This window comes from Uranotaenia lowii, chromosome 1 (assembly GCF_029784155.1).
Source record: "Uranotaenia lowii strain MFRU-FL chromosome 1, ASM2978415v1, whole genome shotgun sequence".
Lineage (NCBI taxonomy): Eukaryota > Metazoa > Arthropoda > Insecta > Diptera > Culicidae > Uranotaenia > Uranotaenia lowii.
The window spans coordinates 157,681,597-157,699,443 of record NC_073691.1 but is presented as its reverse complement, the minus strand read 5'-3'; the positions used below and the strand labels follow the sequence as shown (position 1 = coordinate 157,699,443).

The following is a 17,847-nucleotide window of genomic DNA, read 5'->3' as shown; positions in this document are numbered from 1 at the left end:
ACAAGACTTCGAGGACTTCTTGTTCGAAAATTTTCCTAGTCGGTGTCACATTAAAAAAGATAAATTCTCCGAGAGGCTCGTCTCGAGTGAAAAACTTTCCAAGATGACCACGGCGCGAGATGTTCTCTAGGTGAACTTTTTTTTTAATCGAGAGCAATAAATTATGCCTTCGAGCAAATTTTATAAAACAAGAGAAGATGAAAGTTGGTTAAAAACAAAATTTGGGACTAATAGTAGAACTAGTTAAAGTAGGTCGAGGAGGTCAACCTTTAAATCTTGAATTGACTGAATGAGAAAAAATTTAGCCAACCAGTTGAATAAACAAAGTCTTATGGCGAAGAACCAAAAATAGACCAGACAAAAATTAATAATTCTCCACAACATGTCTTTTTTCAAGATTATCCCTTGCGATACCTAATAATTTAATAATGCCGTCACCGACCGAGAGCAAATAAGATGATAATCTCTACCGGTCCCAGCGAATAAAATTATCCATAATCAGCTATGTTTTGCCGCTAAGCGCTGGTAATAAACCACCGATAAGCCAAACATTGGGGCTTATCTATGTTGGGGTAACGAAAACAAACTTTCGTTTGGCCCAGACTTCTATAGGAACTCATGAAGGAAAATTTGCGCTTGAACCTTTACTAAATGCCTCTAAATCTCGATTCCGGTACCGCTTGGCTGCTGTTCGAAAGAAAGTGCACGATCAATGGGAGCGGCTCAGTTTTCGGTGGATTTTAATCGAAGATAGAAGTAGTCGGATCCATATAGATGAGCAGCCATCCAGTGATGAAGCAAAATTAGATGACCGTTTTCTGTGCCAGTTTTGATCCTCCAAATGAGAAGACTGCCTCCACCAAGAAGTAAGTTTGACAACTTTGTTTTGAAGCTGAAACATGACGACATTTATTCGGAATCAATATTTAGAGTGAGACATCAAATTCTAAAATCTATATTAAGATTGAGAATTCAGGATGAAATTTCCAAATCAGAGTTCATTTCATCGTCAGAATTCTGATTCAGAATATAGAATCAGAACTCTGAATCAGACTTCGGTTGAGTTTCAATAGATTATATAGGAAATTTCAAGATGAAGTTTTCGAATTTCAGTCTTCAAAAGACTTTAGTTCAGTCTTCAATAGCGAAACGACTATTTATTTGACGTTCCAATGTTTCAATCTATATAGGATCGTCATTTTGGACTGTAAAATTTAAATGTTTAAAATTTTATGTGTAAAATTGTATGTGTAAAATAAATTTAAAGAATTCTTAACAACTAGATTTTTTTAGTTTGGAACTTTAAGTTAACGGTAAATCCATCCATGTTTATTGAATCAAAAATTTCAATTTTTGATTCAACGTTTCGGTGTTGGATAACACCTTCATCAAGGATCCTGTGAGTTGTGAGTAGTTATTTTAAAAAAAGTGAAATGTACAGTTTTTCGTGAGTTTTTATTTTCTGGCGTTACTTACATAATAGTTGGTTTTGAATAGCTTCCGTTAAAACGTTTTTTTTTCGGAAGTATTGTGGTGGAGCTTCACTGTGATTTGTTAAATTATGTGTTATAGTACAAATCTCAGCCTGAAAGACTGTACAATATTTACTTAGAGATTGAGTATATTCTATGTTCAACTCGAGACTGTAAATTACTGCACCTGCACGGCCGTTTGATAGTAAACCGTCAGTATAGAATACAGCATAAGAGGACATTTGGTCCTCTACGAAACCTGATAACCATTCTTAGGGAGAAAGAAATTTGACTTTTAAGCCCATATTGGTAAAAGTACTCAAGAGTATTAAATCGTTTGGCGTTAAATTCAACTATTTTAATCTAACAAATGTAGGCCACAAATTTTAATGACTCGATCATCTTCCGATATTTCCTGATAGTCAGAGTCCAACTACATGTAAACAAAAAACACATGAGAAGGCTTCCCGTTTTAAGAACATGTAAAGGTTTAACAGAAAACAGAGCCTCTAGTGCTGCAGTGAGAGTTTTTGTGAACGATAAAAGCATCCCTAAAAGACACATTCTTTGAAGGTGATTTAGTTTTGTCCAAACAGTTGCAACTTCTCCTTTCTGCCACCGCTCTAAACATCCATAGGCCAAAATTGGTTTCACTATTGTGGAATATATCCAATTTAAGTTTGAGTCCCCAGTGAGAGGTGGAAAGTGAGAAGTAACACGTAAGGAGTTAGACGTGAGATGTGAGACCTGAGAAGTGAGATGTAAAACGCTCACATCTCACTTCTCAAGTCTCACTTCTCTCCGCTCATTTCTCAAGTCTCACGTCTCCCGTCTCCCGTCTCACTACTCACGTTCACGTCTCATGTCTCACGTCCACGTCTCACGTCTCATGTCTCACGTCTCACGTCTCACGTCTCACGTCTCACGTCTCACGTCTCACGTCTCACGTCTCACGTCTCACGTCTCACGTCTCACGTCTCACGTCTCACGTCTCACGTCTCACGTCTCACGTCTCAGATTTCACGTCTAACTTTTCACGTTTCAAGTCTCACGTCTCACGTCTCACGTCTCACGTTTCACGTCTCACGTCTCACGTCTCACGTCTCAAGTCTCATGTCTTACGTCTCACGTTTCACGTCTCACGTCTCACGTCTCAAGTCTCACGTGCCACTTCTCAAGTCTCAAGTCACACGTCTCACGCCTTACGTCTCACGTCTCACGTCTCACGTCTCATGCCTTACGTCTCACGTCTCACGTCTCACGCCTTACGTCTCACGTCTCACGTCTCACGTCTCACGTCTCACGTCTCACGTCTCACGTCTCACGTTCACGTATCACGTATCACGTCTCCCGTCCCCCGTCCCCCGTCTCCCATCTCCCGTCTCTCGTCTCTCGTCTCTCGTCTCCCGTCTCCCGTCTCCCGTCACCCGTCTCCCGTCTCCCGTCTCCCGTCTCCCGTCTCCCGTCTCCCGTCTCCCGTCTCCCGTCTCCCGTCTCCCGTCTCCCGTCTCCCGTCTCCCGTCTCCCGTCTCCCGTCTCCCTTCTCCCTTCTCCCGTCTCCCGTCTCCCGTCTCCCGTCTCCCGTCTCCCGTCTCCCGTCTCCCGTCTCCCGTCTCCCGTCTCCCGTCTCCCGTCTCCCGTCTCCCGTCTCCCGTCTCCCGTCTCCCGTCTCCCGTCTCCCGTCTCCCGTCTCCCGTCTCCCGTCTCCCGTCTCCCGTCTCCCGTCTCCCGTCTCCCGTCTCCCGTCTCCCGTCTCCCGTCTCCCGTCTCCCGTCTCCCGTCTCCCATCCCCCGTCTCCCGTCTCCCGTCTCCCGTCTCCCGTCTCCCGTCTCCCGTCTCCCGTCTCCCGTCTCCCGTCTCCCGTCTCCCGTCTCCCGTCTCCCGTCTCCCGTCTCCCGTCTCCCGTCTCCCGTCTCCCGTCTCCCGTCTCCCGTCTCCCGTCTCCCGTCTCCCGTCTCCCGTCTCCCGTCTCCCGTCTCCCGTCTCCCGTCTCCCGTCTCCCGTCTCCCGTCTCCCGTCTCACGTATCATGTCTCAGGTCTCTCGCCTCACGTCTCTCGTCTCACATCTCTCGTATCACGTTTCACGGTTCACTTCTCCCTACTCCCTTCTCACGAAATCGAAAAATGTAAGCAAACCTATAGCTTCGAATATAATTTCTTTATTCTTCATGTTTAGGAAATTCTGTTCATTTGCATCAGCGGAACAAAATATATTAAATGGCTTCAAACAGCCGGATTATTCAAGACGATGTTAAATTAAGTAAGTTCGATTTTGGCAACACGCCCGCACATTTTGTGTTGACAAAATCGAATGTTGCCAAAACCGAACGGTTTTTTTTCTCAACTTATTTTCAGTTATTTTTACAAAATCACTATTATTATTACCAAAAACGTTATTTTTAGTCCATTTCCGACCATTTGTATTAATTTTTATATTTTTTTCATCATGTTTTTGATGCATTTTGCACCTTTCTTGTTTTGTTTATAATGTTTGTTTTCATTTGACATATTTGCTGTTTTGTCATTCTCCATCATTTTTTTAATTGTTTTTCATAATTTTCAGTCTTTTGATTGAATTTGATTTTTAACTTTTTGAATTTTTCATCTTTTTGTCATTTTTGAGTAGGGGAGATGGGGGCATAATGGCCACCGTAAGGAAAACGCTTATTTAACCATAGAGAACAGCTGTAATATGTGAATTACATCATTGTTTCGTGTTCAGACTCTCAAATAGTCTATTGCCTAATTGGATGAAACTTGAAAAAGTAGATAAAAACGTTTCAAAATCCATTTTAAAATTTTTTGCCGAAAGCTGAAAACGAGTCACTGTAGAGGCATAATGAGAAACCCCCCGAGGCAGTATGAGCACCATTAATGAAGGCATAATGAGCGTTTTCTGCCGGGGATTCTTATCATTTAGGTGTACCTTTCTCGAAAGCTTTAATTTGTTGAAGTTTCCATTTCCAGACTGAATTAGAGAGAAAACCAACAACATTTTTGTTTAGGGTTCTGTTCACATAAACTGTTTATGTTCCGAAACATGCACCAATATCTTCTTTGAATTTTAAAATTTTGTTGATTTTGTACTCAAACCAAAAAATCATACCATGTGAACGAAGCTGAACAAACATGAAGAACATATAAAAAATATCGATAATCATCGAAAGGATCGCCAAAGTGAAGTCGTAGTAGCGTGAGTTGGTTTACACAGGGAAACATTTCTCCATTTGAATAGACTTCTTTAAAAAACCATCCAGTTTTTTTTTATCATACCATCCTAACGCACGCGTTGAAGAATATATTTCAATTTCAAGACGCTTGCTTAACACAATGATTGCCCTTATTGATTGGTAAAATAGAAGATGCGGCTGGTGATTAGCACATCTCAACTGTGTCAGCTGGACTGCCATCTGAAATCAGTCTGCTGCGAAACGAAACTGCGAATGTGCGAGATAACACATATCGACGGCAATCTGTAGCGCGTGTTCTGTCAAACTGGTAGTCGGTCAACATTCACAGATTCTGCTGGAGGTTGTTTTATTTGATTTCTCGTTCGATAAAAAAAACCAAACAGAAACTGCTCCCCGTCATGGGACGCAAAAAAGGTTTGTTTACTGATGTTGCAATTTAGCCGTTTTTATTAAGTCCTATCTTTTTTCCACGCAACCGAGCGCCAGTATCCAGCTATATTGCAATTGAGTCGCTTGTTTACTTTTATCTTTTCTTTATCTCGCAATGGAATCACAGTTTACATCACCTCGGTGGACGACCAGGAGCCGCCTTCCCCAGAACTATCGCCGGTTTCAAGTCCGGCTCCACCTGCGCTTCCGGAAGCAGCTCAGCCCGATTCGGTGCCGCCATCATCGGCATTGCCATCTGCGGCTCGTACCAAATCACAAACCGCAATCCCGTCGATAGATTTGGCCATGTCCATGAAAACCCATTACTCGCTCAGGGATTCGGAGGAATCGCTGCAAATCAATGCGACACCGGCTATTCCGTTCACCCACCGGGATGCGGCCGGCTTCAACCGAAACCAGCAGGAACCGCACGACGATAAGTCGTATGAAAGGTAAATAGTCGGCAAACTTATACATATGTACGTGAGGCGCTGCTGGATGTCGGTATAATTTAGGATTGCGAAATATCTTGATAGGGTAGCCAGTTGCAATTTCACTATTCTAAAGTTTTGAGCTCATTTGCAAGAAAAGATGTACTGTCTTGGCTTGTCTGAAAGTTACACATCATGAAAACTTGGCCATTTTTATTAATTTTGGTATCACTTGTATGCTCAAAAAATTGTTGTTGATGCAATAATCATGTAGCTCGAATGATGGTAGCGTTTTCGGTCTTGGATGTAGATCGAACAACGGTGGTTTTTTAAAAATACTCGAAGTAGCAACCAATATTGTTGATCTTTTTCAAAAAACAACTTGCTATCCGTTGTTTTGACTGGAAATTCCCTTGAAAAAGATCAACAAAACGGTTTGAAACGTCGGGAATTTAAAAAAAACCATCGTTATTTGATCAACATCCAACATTCTCGGTCGAAAACATAATCATAACTTTAAATTTTTAAAATATCTCAATATATTTAAGCTTTAAAAGGCATAACTAAAAATTTACTGGAATAATTGTTAGCGAAAATTCAAAAAACTGTCTTTTGTGTTTTGATTGTAAATCTTAAAAAAAAAATATGTTGATCTAAACCCTTCTTTTGTTTTATTTTTAAGGAAAAGCGCGTTGGATAGGAAAGAGTCTCCTCTTTAATGTGACAAGTGTAATGCATAATCATCGGATTTTTTGATAAGAATTATAGGCACAGGGAACAGACGTACAAGATTGAACAAAAGACCTTCAAAAAGTTGTGTTAAAATTTAAATGATATCATCAGAAAAAAACATTTAAAATTTACTGGAAACAGTGCCATTTGTTGCGCCGTTCAAAAGCTACAAATAAACTATTAAAGCGCTCAGTTTTCGAAAAGGCGTAATCGTACATGAACTCATGAATAAATTGACTAATATCCTAGTTAAACGAACGGTTTTAATTTATTTATAGGGGAGAATGAGGATACTTGATCCCTGGGGATACTTGATTCTTTAGCTAAATCTCGAAACTGGAATGTTTTACAAAGATCAAATGTTCTAGAAAAATGTGCCAAAATGAGCAAAATAACAATGCTTGTACCTAGTTTAAAAAATTTTAACAAAATAATTGTTTGAGTAATTGAACTTTGTTTGAAAAATTTCACAAAATGTAACTTGAAGATCTTTTTTCATCACTTTAAAATGTTCCTTACATGGAAAAATTATAACCAATATATTCATTCTAATGTATCAATCGTTCGAGCGTAAAATGAACTTCATAATGCCATATTTTCAAAGCAATGGAAAACTCTCAACTTTTTTCAGAAAAAGATTTCTAAAATGTTGTTTATGGGTAGTACCCATTGGGTACAATTGATCCCCTAGAGTTGGGTACAATTGATCCCCCTTCCAAACGGCATTTAGCTTAGCTTAGCTTAGCTTAGCTTAGCTTGATTGACTACTCACATCCACCTTGAATCGTGGAACCCGAAATACACCTTAAGATGTCTTGATAAAGGATTTAAAAGTAGTCTAGTATACTCTGGGATTGATTTCTAAATTTGGTTTAAATACGAGTCAATACATTTCGGATTCCAAGATCGCAGGCGTGGCTCAGTAGAACGAGTTCCACATCGCCAGTGGTTGCTACTCCGTGATTGACCGAGGCCATCAATTTTGTTCAGAGGTCAAATGAACGGAACCTGGGATTGGCTACACATTTACATTGCACAAAACTGATGCTCTCTCTTTGAACATCAATAACGGCGCCGGCCACGTCCTAGTAGTCAATGGATAGGTTAGAAAAAATTAGAAAGGGATGAAAGAACAACTTTGTGCTTAAGGACCGAGGTCACCTCTGCATCCTTGCAAAAAAATTGGTTGGGATTGTGGGGGAAAGGAAATAATTAGGAAACACTTTTGACTAGTGTTCAGCAGTGGTTATCAGCAATTTTTTCTCCTGAAATATATTTTTTATTTATTAAAACATTTTAGCGAAAAAAGAAACAACAATTTTGAATGGAGATTATGACTAAAACACATTCGAAGTCAATCGTTTAAACTTGATTTCCATCTTTATCTGTATCTATAATAGTTTCTGCTCACATAATTTAAAAATCGAAATGATATTCGATCTGATGTTCTAAATCATATTTATGTTAGAATTCAAAAAGGTATGAAAAGTGTAAAGAATCAAATATTTGGAGAAAAATTCGGAAATAGATTGAAAAAAAAGTGAATTGAACCATTGGAGAAATCTAATCCAAATAGAACGTTCTACCTTTTTTTTAAATAACGTTCTTGTACATTTTTGGGTACATTAGAGGAAAAAAGAAAAATAAGAACATACGTAGCATCTCACATTATATACTTATATAAAATATTCTTAAATCATTGAAAATTTATAAAAAAATAATCAAAGAAACAGAATGCTTATCCTGATGATCCTTCGAATGGTCCTCTTCTTCGTGTTGATAGCTCCGGGTCTGTCCGGAGGGCGTAGCGCTAGCCCTTTCGAATCAGTCACTTCAAACCTATTTCAATTTTCGAAATTCCAACACTCAATCTCACTTCCATCGTCAAAACGCGTGTGTAGCCTTCCTTTTTGACAGTCGATCCCCTGTTTCTCTCATTTCTTCAAATCTTGATTACTTCCCAAATTTCATAAAATTCTCTGATCCCCCTTCCAAACGGCATTTATCCAAAAACTAATATTTATCAAACAATTGTCTGAAAAAAAGAGTAAAAATAATTAATTTTCTCTTAATTATAAAAAATAGCGTCTTTAAGTATGCAATGTTATTAGCGTTGAGACAAAGTTATAGAATTTTCTTCTTATGTCTGCTATAAATTGTGAAATGAGAACAAACATGACCAAAATAGTCAATTAACATTCTATCTTGGGGTTTTGTTTGATTTTTATACAAGGATTAGGGCTTCCTGAATAAAAGATGAAGTCTCCTTCACTAGGGGATCAAATCTCCCCTAACTACAGAAAATCGCAATTTTTTTACTCCCACGAAAAAGCTTCTAGTTCATCAACGGGTTCAAGTATCGCTCTAATTTTTGGAGCAGAGAAACTTGAAGTTACAGCTGTCAGAAAATGTCAAAGACGGCGAGTTGCTAAATTTTTCCAAAAAGATATGGTGAAAATAAGAAAAGGGGATCAAGTATCCCCACTCTCCCCTATATATAAAAAGCAATTTCTGTATGTATGTAAGTTTGTTTGTTTTTTTTTGTTTATTTGTTTGTTTGTCCTCTATATACTCAGCCTTCTTAAGAGCTAGAAGTCTGAAATTTGGCACGGATGACCCCTTCTGAAGGGGGTCGTCCATACAAGACGAATATTGTTTTCGCGATATTGACGTTACTTTTCGTCGGATTGTGTTGAAAATTTGCACTTGAGTGTTTTGAAAGACGAGCAATTGATTTCATGTGTCAAATTTTGTGTAAGGGGTCAGCCAAATGGGTCGTCCGTATTAACTGTTTGCTGTTTTTGCGATATTGACGTAATTATACATCGTTTTCCGATGAAAATTGGTACACGATAGTTTTGAGTGACGTGCAATCGATTTGAGGTATCAAATTCAGTGTGAGAGGCCGACAAAAGGGGACGTCCATATTAACTTTTCAATATCTCAGTGATATTGACGTTTTTATACATCGGGTTGAGATGAAAACTTGCAAATAAAATAAATTAGGGTCAAACAGTTGATTTCACTTATCCAAACTTAAATCAGGGGTCGGCCAAAAGGGTCGTCCATATCAACTATGTATTCACTGTTGATGCGATATTGTCGTTATAATACATCGGATTCAGATGAAAATTGGTAAAAGAGAGTTTTGAGAGACGAGCAATGGATTTCAGGTATTAAATTCAGTATAACGTGCCGGCAAAGGGGGTCGTCCATATTAACCTTTCAATATTTTTGCAACATCGTCGTTATTATAAATAGGATCGGGATGAAAATTTGCAAACGGTAGTTTTCGGGGATTGATTGCTTTGAAAGTTATGGGGGGGGGGGGGGGGGTGGGGGGGGGGGCGGGGGAGGTAGTTTTGAAGGAAGGGCTATTAATTTCAGATATCAAAGATTGTATAAGAGGCCACCGAAATGGGTTTGGCAATAATTGCGTTGTTATGTAAACGATCGAGTCAAAATTCATACACGGGGTTTTTTTTGGCACCGTCAATTGATTCCTGATTTCAATTTTAGTAGCAGACGACAGAAAAAGTGGTCGTACAGTATTTTTGCAAAATTCTTGGCAATTGACTTTCATACAAACTTTTCATGATGTCGTGATTTTACGAATCTCAATTCAGAGATTCACTTAAACACGTCTGTCGCTCGCAAGAATAGATCAATGACTGACTTTGTTTTGTTTGTTTGTCAAGTGCTGCCAAAATAGCAAATGTTGTCATAGAAATTTATTTTATTTTATTCATCTACAGTGTTGCCGAATACAACTGTTATTTTATTTTATTCCTAATTAAATTTGATTTAATTTCTGTATATTCTTCATCTCATCCCTACACATGACATATTCCAAGTTGAAAGCGAAACAGAGTTCGTATGGGATCAGCTAGTTGTTTGATAAATGCAATTAGAGCTTCTTTTAATTGGCAAAATTTAACTTTTTTATGTTAGTACTACTGCAGCAGAGAGTAACTGACAACTGGATCAAGTTTTCGAAATTCGTGAACGGTTATCGAAGTCCGAGGAAACATCGGCTATGTGCAGTCGAATAAGAATGACGACCATTCTCACCCAGCAGCAAGGCCGTGCGTGGGCCCCCACGGAGATTTTTTCCAAGTAAAATTTTCAGTTCTAGAAATGAATTTGTCGAAGTAACGGAAAATTACTTGATGACATAAAGTGTTTTAAATTAAATTTTAACAAAATGTGTTAAAAAACGTGTTTAAAAATGTGTTTAAAAATAAGTGTCAGAAAGTTAGCTCGACTCCGACGGAATTTAGTCCTACATAAGGAATTAAGTCCTACATAAGAAATTTCATCTAAGGGGCCGTTCAAATATTACGTAACGCAATTTTGGAGCATTTTCAACCCTCCCTCCCCCCTACGTAATACATTCGTCTCTAAATTTCTTAGCAAAATTCACAAAGCGTAACAAATTGCTATACTCCCTTCCCCCCTCTAAAAGCGTTACGTAATATTTGAATGGTCCCTTACGACACGGTATGACGTACAAGAATTGATTCTAATTTTGATTTGACTTTCGATTTGAATTCAATAAACTTTTTGTATTGCAACTCAAATCCAGACACTTAGAAACCGTACTTCGTTTTATAGTGGGATTTTAAAGCAAACAAGCTCGAAACCAACAATATTTATTTAAAAATTCATTTCTATAACACATTCATTATTATAACACATCAACAAGTTGGTAGCCATGTGACAGGTGACAGGCGTCTTCTTTATGCTCATCTCTACATTCAAAAGGATTAACTTAATCCCCGAAAAAAAAACAAATCAAAAGGGTTTTCTAAATTGACTAAAGTCACACAATTCCCTTTTTATGAAGTGCAAAGAATCTAGAATCTAATAATCCTAATATGCAACTTTGAAAATAGATGAAAATCATTGAGAATTTTTTTACATTTTTGCCAAAACTGTAGAACAAGGCAAAAAATATAAAAAAATTCTGAAAACAAAATTATCTCCATTCACAAGATCGCAAGTAATTTTGACTTCTTTGAAAATAGTAATAAATGATATCTTTTTGTTTACTTTTTCCAATACTATAAAATACGGGAGTTTTGACGATTCAATACAAAAAAATTCTTATTAATGTCGGATATCACCGAAACAAGAGGTAATGGACAAAATCTAACAAATCATTCGAAATGAGAATTTTACAAATCAATCATTTAAACATAGGCACCAAAAATGTATTCCTCTGAGTTATTAATTAAATGTTATAAATAAGTTTTTAAAATAGTATGACTTTTTATTGGAAAACTTTTTCATTGAACTGTTAAAAAATAATCTTTGCATGTTTTGTTTTAATTTTCAAAAAAATAACATTTCCTAAGTTCATAGTTTAGTTTTTAAATTTTCAATTTCTAATTTTTTAAAATTTTGTTTAGTTAGTTTTTTTTCCTTTTCAATCCTGAATTTTTGTTTCTGGAAACATAATCTTCTTGTCATTAATCTAAAGATTGGAATAAAAAAACTTTTTTTTTATAGTATTTGACGGTGACCAAATATTCAAAGTTTGAAATTTTAAACTTTAAACGTGTCACTAATCTTTGTTGTTTTTAATCTTCTTTTAAGAAATGATCATGATTTTCAATTAATCTTTCAAAAGTTTGGAAATTGATTCAATGCATCAACTTTGAAGTTTAATGCGCAGTATCAACTAAATCAGTATTCGGTAATTTGTGTTTCAATGTTTACAACAAAACTTAGAATTCCTTATTTTAATTTTTATCAGTTTCTTGTTGATCATTCAAGAAAGCAAATTTTTCAAACTGTACTTTATCAGTTTAATCTTCAAATGATGAATAAAACTTGTAAAGTTATTATTGTTGAGTTGAAAATTAACTTTTTTTGCCTTTTATTTTAATAGCCGGAAGAATTTAATTTGGAAAAATAATAATATTTAAGACTTTGAACACTGGCATTCTTGAAATAAAATTTAAAAAAATCTTTTTAATATCAAATTTAATTCAAACATCAACTATGTGTTTTGAAAAAATTCTAGGCATCTCAAAGCGGGTTTCATTCCCGTATCAACATTTGCATCTCATTGTTCAATATTAAGTACTTCTTGCAAGTTTGAAGAAAATAGCGTTTAAGTTTAAGGATACACTATTTATGTAACTTGGCGAATGTGTTACGAAACTCCAACAGCAATTTTCTTGAAACATGCCAGCTCATACGACCTGTTCAAAACTGACCAAAAATTCTGGTTTTTTTTTCTCAGTTTGGTTTGGACAGTTCTCTTTAGTGTGTCAGGTAGCCCAGCAAAAAAAAAACAAAAAATTGTTCAAATGTTTATACGTCTCGGTGGTCGAGTGGTTAGCGTGGTAAGACGGTAATCGCTGGTCCACTGATGGCATTGGTTCGATTCCCATCATGGTACTGGGTGTTAAATGTTAATATTAAGTTGTCCACGTCATTTATTCAGTCGGTAAAGCCTAAATCGGCTAAAACGGTGTAGGGTAAGTGAGCCCTATTTTGGCATGGTCCTTTTCTTGGCATGCCAACATGTCTTTTCATGTTTTTAAGGTCCAAATTGAGCTTAAAAAAATTAAAATATATTTTCATTGCGAAGAGAATAATTTGTTTCAAATCTGTGCATACCGAATTTTTTGATTGTTTGTACTTTAATAAAGAAGTTAATTTTTTTCGATCTGCATCCGAGGAAATTATGTTGGAAATCACCGTATGAAAATCAGATGAACTCACCTTTCTAGTGCAACTGTTAAATTCATTTGCGCTTTCAAACGCGGACATTCATTTGAAAAATTTGCAATAAATACTCATGCTTACAGTTAAACTCGGCAAAAAATCAAAAAATACTAGAAAGACTAAAGAGTGAATATTTATTTAGGTTTTGAATAAAAATTTAAAACTAATTTTGTTCCTTTTCTTGGCATGCAACTTCAATCGAAATACACCACCAGTGTTGGAAGCTGGAAAAAATACATGTTCATTAAAGAGGTATTTTTGGGCTGATGTTTTCTTTAAAACTCCATTTAAAACTACGCACAAATGTTTTCATACCAATTGGGTTGTATGATAAGACCGTTGCACTCTGGTCCAAAAGGGCTAAAAGTGGAACTTTTTTCGTAGCGCCTCTGTCTTCCATCTTATCTCTTAAGTGTCTTCAGAACATTTGCTTCTTCAAACATGTTTCATAACTTGAAAGTATCAAAAGTTAGTCAAAGTCCACTGTAAAAAAATTGAAAATTCTAACTTTTTTATTTCAATAGATAGAGCTTTACTTTATACTGCAAAGTTGTAGAATACGTAAAAATATGAAACTTTGTTGAACACATAAAAACTCTATCTCTTTTCAAAGCAGAGTTATAAAGGTTTTATTTCGAAAGTTACTTAAAAGTTAGTTTTTGTTAACTTAACTATAGTTAGATGAGAATTTTCATGAACAAAACGTTCTGAACATTTGTTGGAGCATTTAAATCACACGTTTTGCACAAGATTTCAACATTCTTCGACGTTTTCTAGCCAAGTTATTGCAAATTTAAGTTTTATTATTATTCAACTTCGCGAGCGTTTATTGTAAAAATGTGCAAGTGGATTTTTGAAACTAGTACACCAAATTGAAGATTGAACTTAGTGCAACAAATTGGTGTTGGCGCCATTTGTCTCCACGCGCACATATTTGAACACAACAAGCATACGTTTGATGAGTTTTGCGTGTTTCCATACAAAAAATAGAAAAAATTATTTCCAAGCTACGCAGATGCTACTCAAAACGAAGGCAGAAGGCAGTTGAAAATAATTTTTGTATGGAAACACGCAAAACTCATCAAACGTATGCTTGTTGTGTTCAAATATGTGCGCGTGGAGACAAATGGCGCCAACACCAATTTGTTGCACTAAGTTCAAGCTTCAATTAAGTGTACTATTTTCAAAAATCCACTTGCACATTTTTGCAATAAACGCTCGCGAAGTTGAGTAAAAATAAAACTTAAATTTGCAATAACTTGGCTAGAAAACGTCGTAGAATGTTGAAATCTTGTGCAAAACGTGGGATTTGATTGCTCCAACAAATGTTCAGAATGTTTTGTTCATGAAAATTCTCATCTAACTATAGTTAAGTTAAAAAAACTAACTTTTAAATAACTTTCAAATTAAAACCTTTTTAACTCTGCTCTGAAAAGAGATAGAGTTTTTATGTGTTCAACAAAGTTTCATATTTTTACGTATTCTACAACCTTGCAGTATAAAGTAAAGCTCTATCTATTGAAATAAAAAGTTAGAATTTTCAGTTTTTTTACAGTGGACTTTGACTAACTTTTGATACTTTCAAGTTATGAAACATGTTTGAAGAAGCAAATGCTTTGAAGACACTCAAGAGATAAGATGGAAGACGGAGGCGCTACGAAAAAAGTTCCACTTTTAGCCCTTTTGGACCACTGTGCGTTGCTATCAACTTAACTCAAAAATCGCTATTTGGGAACCATGAATCGAAGGTACATTGGTATGCGTGCGAACAGCATTTGCATTGCAGTCTGCCGAGCAAATGCCACGTGGTCTCCTACAGAACACAGTGGTTCGAAGTATTAAAAAAAAACTTAGTTAAATTAAGCATCTCACAAGACTTAAGATGTTTTTCTTATCTAGAAATTGTTATATCGATGGTAATTTTGACTTTAGTTTAAAAAAAACATAATTAATTGAGTTTTGGATTCGTTTTCTATTGCTTGGGAACCATATACCTACTCAGATTTAATTGTTTTGAATTTTGTTCTAATTTTTTTCATGGAAACAGAAGTAGGAAGTTCAGGAAAATATCGTTTGCTTTCCAATTATTCCTTAAAATATTTGATGTGAGTCGAATTAAAAAAAACTGTTTTAGCAAGGTTTACATTCTAACATCTATTTGGCGTGTCAAACCACTACACAACACCCCGGGCATTTGAGGTGGCTCTTGCTAGAAGCTCATAATCTCAGCTAACAAATTCAAAAGGGCAAAATTTTGAAATACCATTCAAGGAATTTTCCAATTCCTTACTTTATGAAGCCGAACACCACAATATGAAGACAGTTGTTTGGTAGTGAAAATAACCGTATGTGTCGAAATCGCATTGCGGAATTTCTGGACTTCCGACTTTTTGAAATGAAAGCTTATTTTGTGCTTCTCTTCCAACCAAATTTCATCAATGTTTTCGAAAGCCTTTTTGTTGTATGAGTGAAGCGCGGTGTTCCATCGTCGCATAGAACTTTACGCTCAGCTGACGTCATTCTGTCAGTGGCCTTATATTCAGAATAGCCAACGATTCTGTTAACTGTCAATTGAGTATTGTTGGTAAAGATCTATTGCACATTGCTGGTGGCCAAGAATCGGATCATCGAAACGGCAAACCATTGGTACGGCGGCCAAGTAATTGGAGCACCACAGTGAGTACTTTGCATGCATTTTACTCAAATTAATGAAAGTTCCATAGAGAAAACATATTTTTGTTGAACTCTAAGCCAGTTAGCAAGTAAATTCTTCAAAGGATGTTATATGGTGCACTCAACAGGAAGGTAGGAATGTCGAAAAAAAAGGGTAAACCATGCCTTAGGTGCAAAGGTCGGGTACATTTACCCTATGTCTTTTAAAAAAAAACGATCGTTGAAATTCACAAGAGTATTTCACAGAGCTTCATAGTCTTTCGGGTATATTACCGATCTTTTGGTACTAAACATGGGCAGTTCGGAGATTTAAGCATAGTTCACCTTGAATCTGGACGCAATAAAACGGTTATATCTGGGAGCTTTGTAAACGAAATATAAATGTTATGTACCCAAAGTGTAGGTCTTTTATTGCACTTTAAAGAAAAAAAATAACAGAAAAAAATGTCCATTGTGGTTTTGATCTCGAATTTTTCGGCGAATAAAACTCATCATAGTTTGGGAGTTGGCCATGAGAAAACAAAGTGATCGGTTGTGTTTATGACAGCTCCGTGAAAATTATCTCGATAGATTTTTTTTGACTATGGAAGCGTTTTTTGAAAAATTGAATAATACGAAATTGGACCATGTGAAGAAGAAAGAAAGATTTGAAAACAAGTTCTCAAGAAGTGTATCTGTTTTTATTCAAATTTGGTTATGGCGTTACTGAAACTCGCTTCCAGTAAATTAAGCGCTACCAGATCGGCCAACAAAAGAGTTCTGTTATCCTGTTATGCTGCCTCGATGAGCCCGTTTCGATCTATTTTGTATTAGGATAATCTTATCAGCTCATTTCTTCTTGTTATTTCATTCTACAACATTTCTCCCTTTATAATGTTGATGATCAAGCATCATACATTTAAGTAGTAATGGATTTGAGAAGTCATGAAAGTAATAATTACAAAAAAAAAAAAAAAAATTTGAGCAGAGTTGAATTCTACCAGATTTGAAAATTTTGTGCACAGAAACTCAATCATGTACACGTCCTCTCTAGATTTTTCGTGAGTTGATATTTAAAACTTTGTGAAAGTCTGTTCTGTAGGATGTGATATTACACATCCGCTCAACCCGATATTTTCAAGTGCAGTTTTCGATAGAAAGTTGTTCAATTTTATGCGCCAATTAGCGTTAAAAATTTATGTGAACATTGAACTTTGAGAATGTTGTTGAATTTTGAAGCTCCAGATATTTTTTTTAGAATTATTGAAAAACCAGTGAATTTGAACCTTTCGTTCAAAAATAGAATTATTTTAGAAGGAGGACTTTAATGATAATCCATGCTTGAAACTTACTATTTCATAATGTGAGAATAGCTGGTCTATAGAAACCCAAATGTAATATTCTATATTCTAATTATTATTGCGGTGAGTATAATGTTTGTAAGTATCGTAATTTCCTAATTCCTTAACCAATGTATCAATATTCCATATTTACTTTCCCAAATGACATAAATTCATATTTAGGTCTTTACATATTCAAAATATTACATGAAGCGTTTGGTAGGGATCTCCACGCTTCATTCCGCCCCTGTATCCTGTATCTTTCGCGGTTTTCATCACATGGTTGGCCTGGCCGTAGTAATATCTGCAATGCATAGGAATATGTAACAGGTAATACGCTGAAAAGAAAAATGATAGACGCAAGTCTTCCATTTTCCAGGATGCCTACATGTTTTGGCCATGTTGATGTAAGAAGAAGAAGAAGAAGAAGAAGAAGAAGAAGAAGAAGAAGAAGAAGAAGAAGAAGAAGAAGAAGAAGAAGAATACCACTCATCATAGTTTGGACATCCTGTTCGCTGACCTTAGCCGCCATTTTGTCCCACCATCTCTTCATCTCTGTTGCATCCCGAGTCTTCCTTTCATTTTTCTTCACCTTCTGCTTGGCAATTGCAAAATATTTTTGAATAGGGCGGAATTAAGAGCAGTTGGGTGGGTTGATGTCCTTTTCGACAAAATCCACCCCATTATCTCGATACAACTGTAGTACCTCTTTGCTGTAGTGACAGCTTGCCAAATCTGGCCAAAACATTACTGGTCCTTTGTGAGATCTAATGTACGGGAGAAAACGTTTTCTCAGGCACTCCGATTCATTCTCATATCACATTTAACAGTTATATTTGAGATTCTATGTGACTTCAGTG

The 17,847-nt window shown here is 36.4% G+C and overlaps 1 protein-coding gene across 5 annotated transcripts in view; it reads left to right on the top strand.

The window, feature by feature from the left end:
• The window catches only part of LOC129740673 (putative SLC9B1-like protein SLC9B1P1), a 111,258-nt gene that overhangs the window by 55,849 nt on the left and 37,562 nt on the right, over nucleotides 1-17,847 (top strand). For 2 of the 5 annotated variants that reach the window (XM_055732414.1, XM_055732412.1), the window contains exons 1-2: nucleotides 723-866; nucleotides 5,222-5,546. In XM_055732414.1, coding sequence (XP_055588389.1) covers nucleotides 842-866; nucleotides 5,222-5,546 — 350 coding nt within the window. In that variant the 5' untranslated portion in view covers nucleotides 723-841. Of the gene's footprint in view, nucleotides 1-722; nucleotides 867-4,928; nucleotides 5,080-5,221; nucleotides 5,547-17,847 lie in introns of those variants that run through there. The other 3 variants (XM_055732415.1, XM_055732416.1, XM_055732413.1) reach the window with 2 other exon arrangements.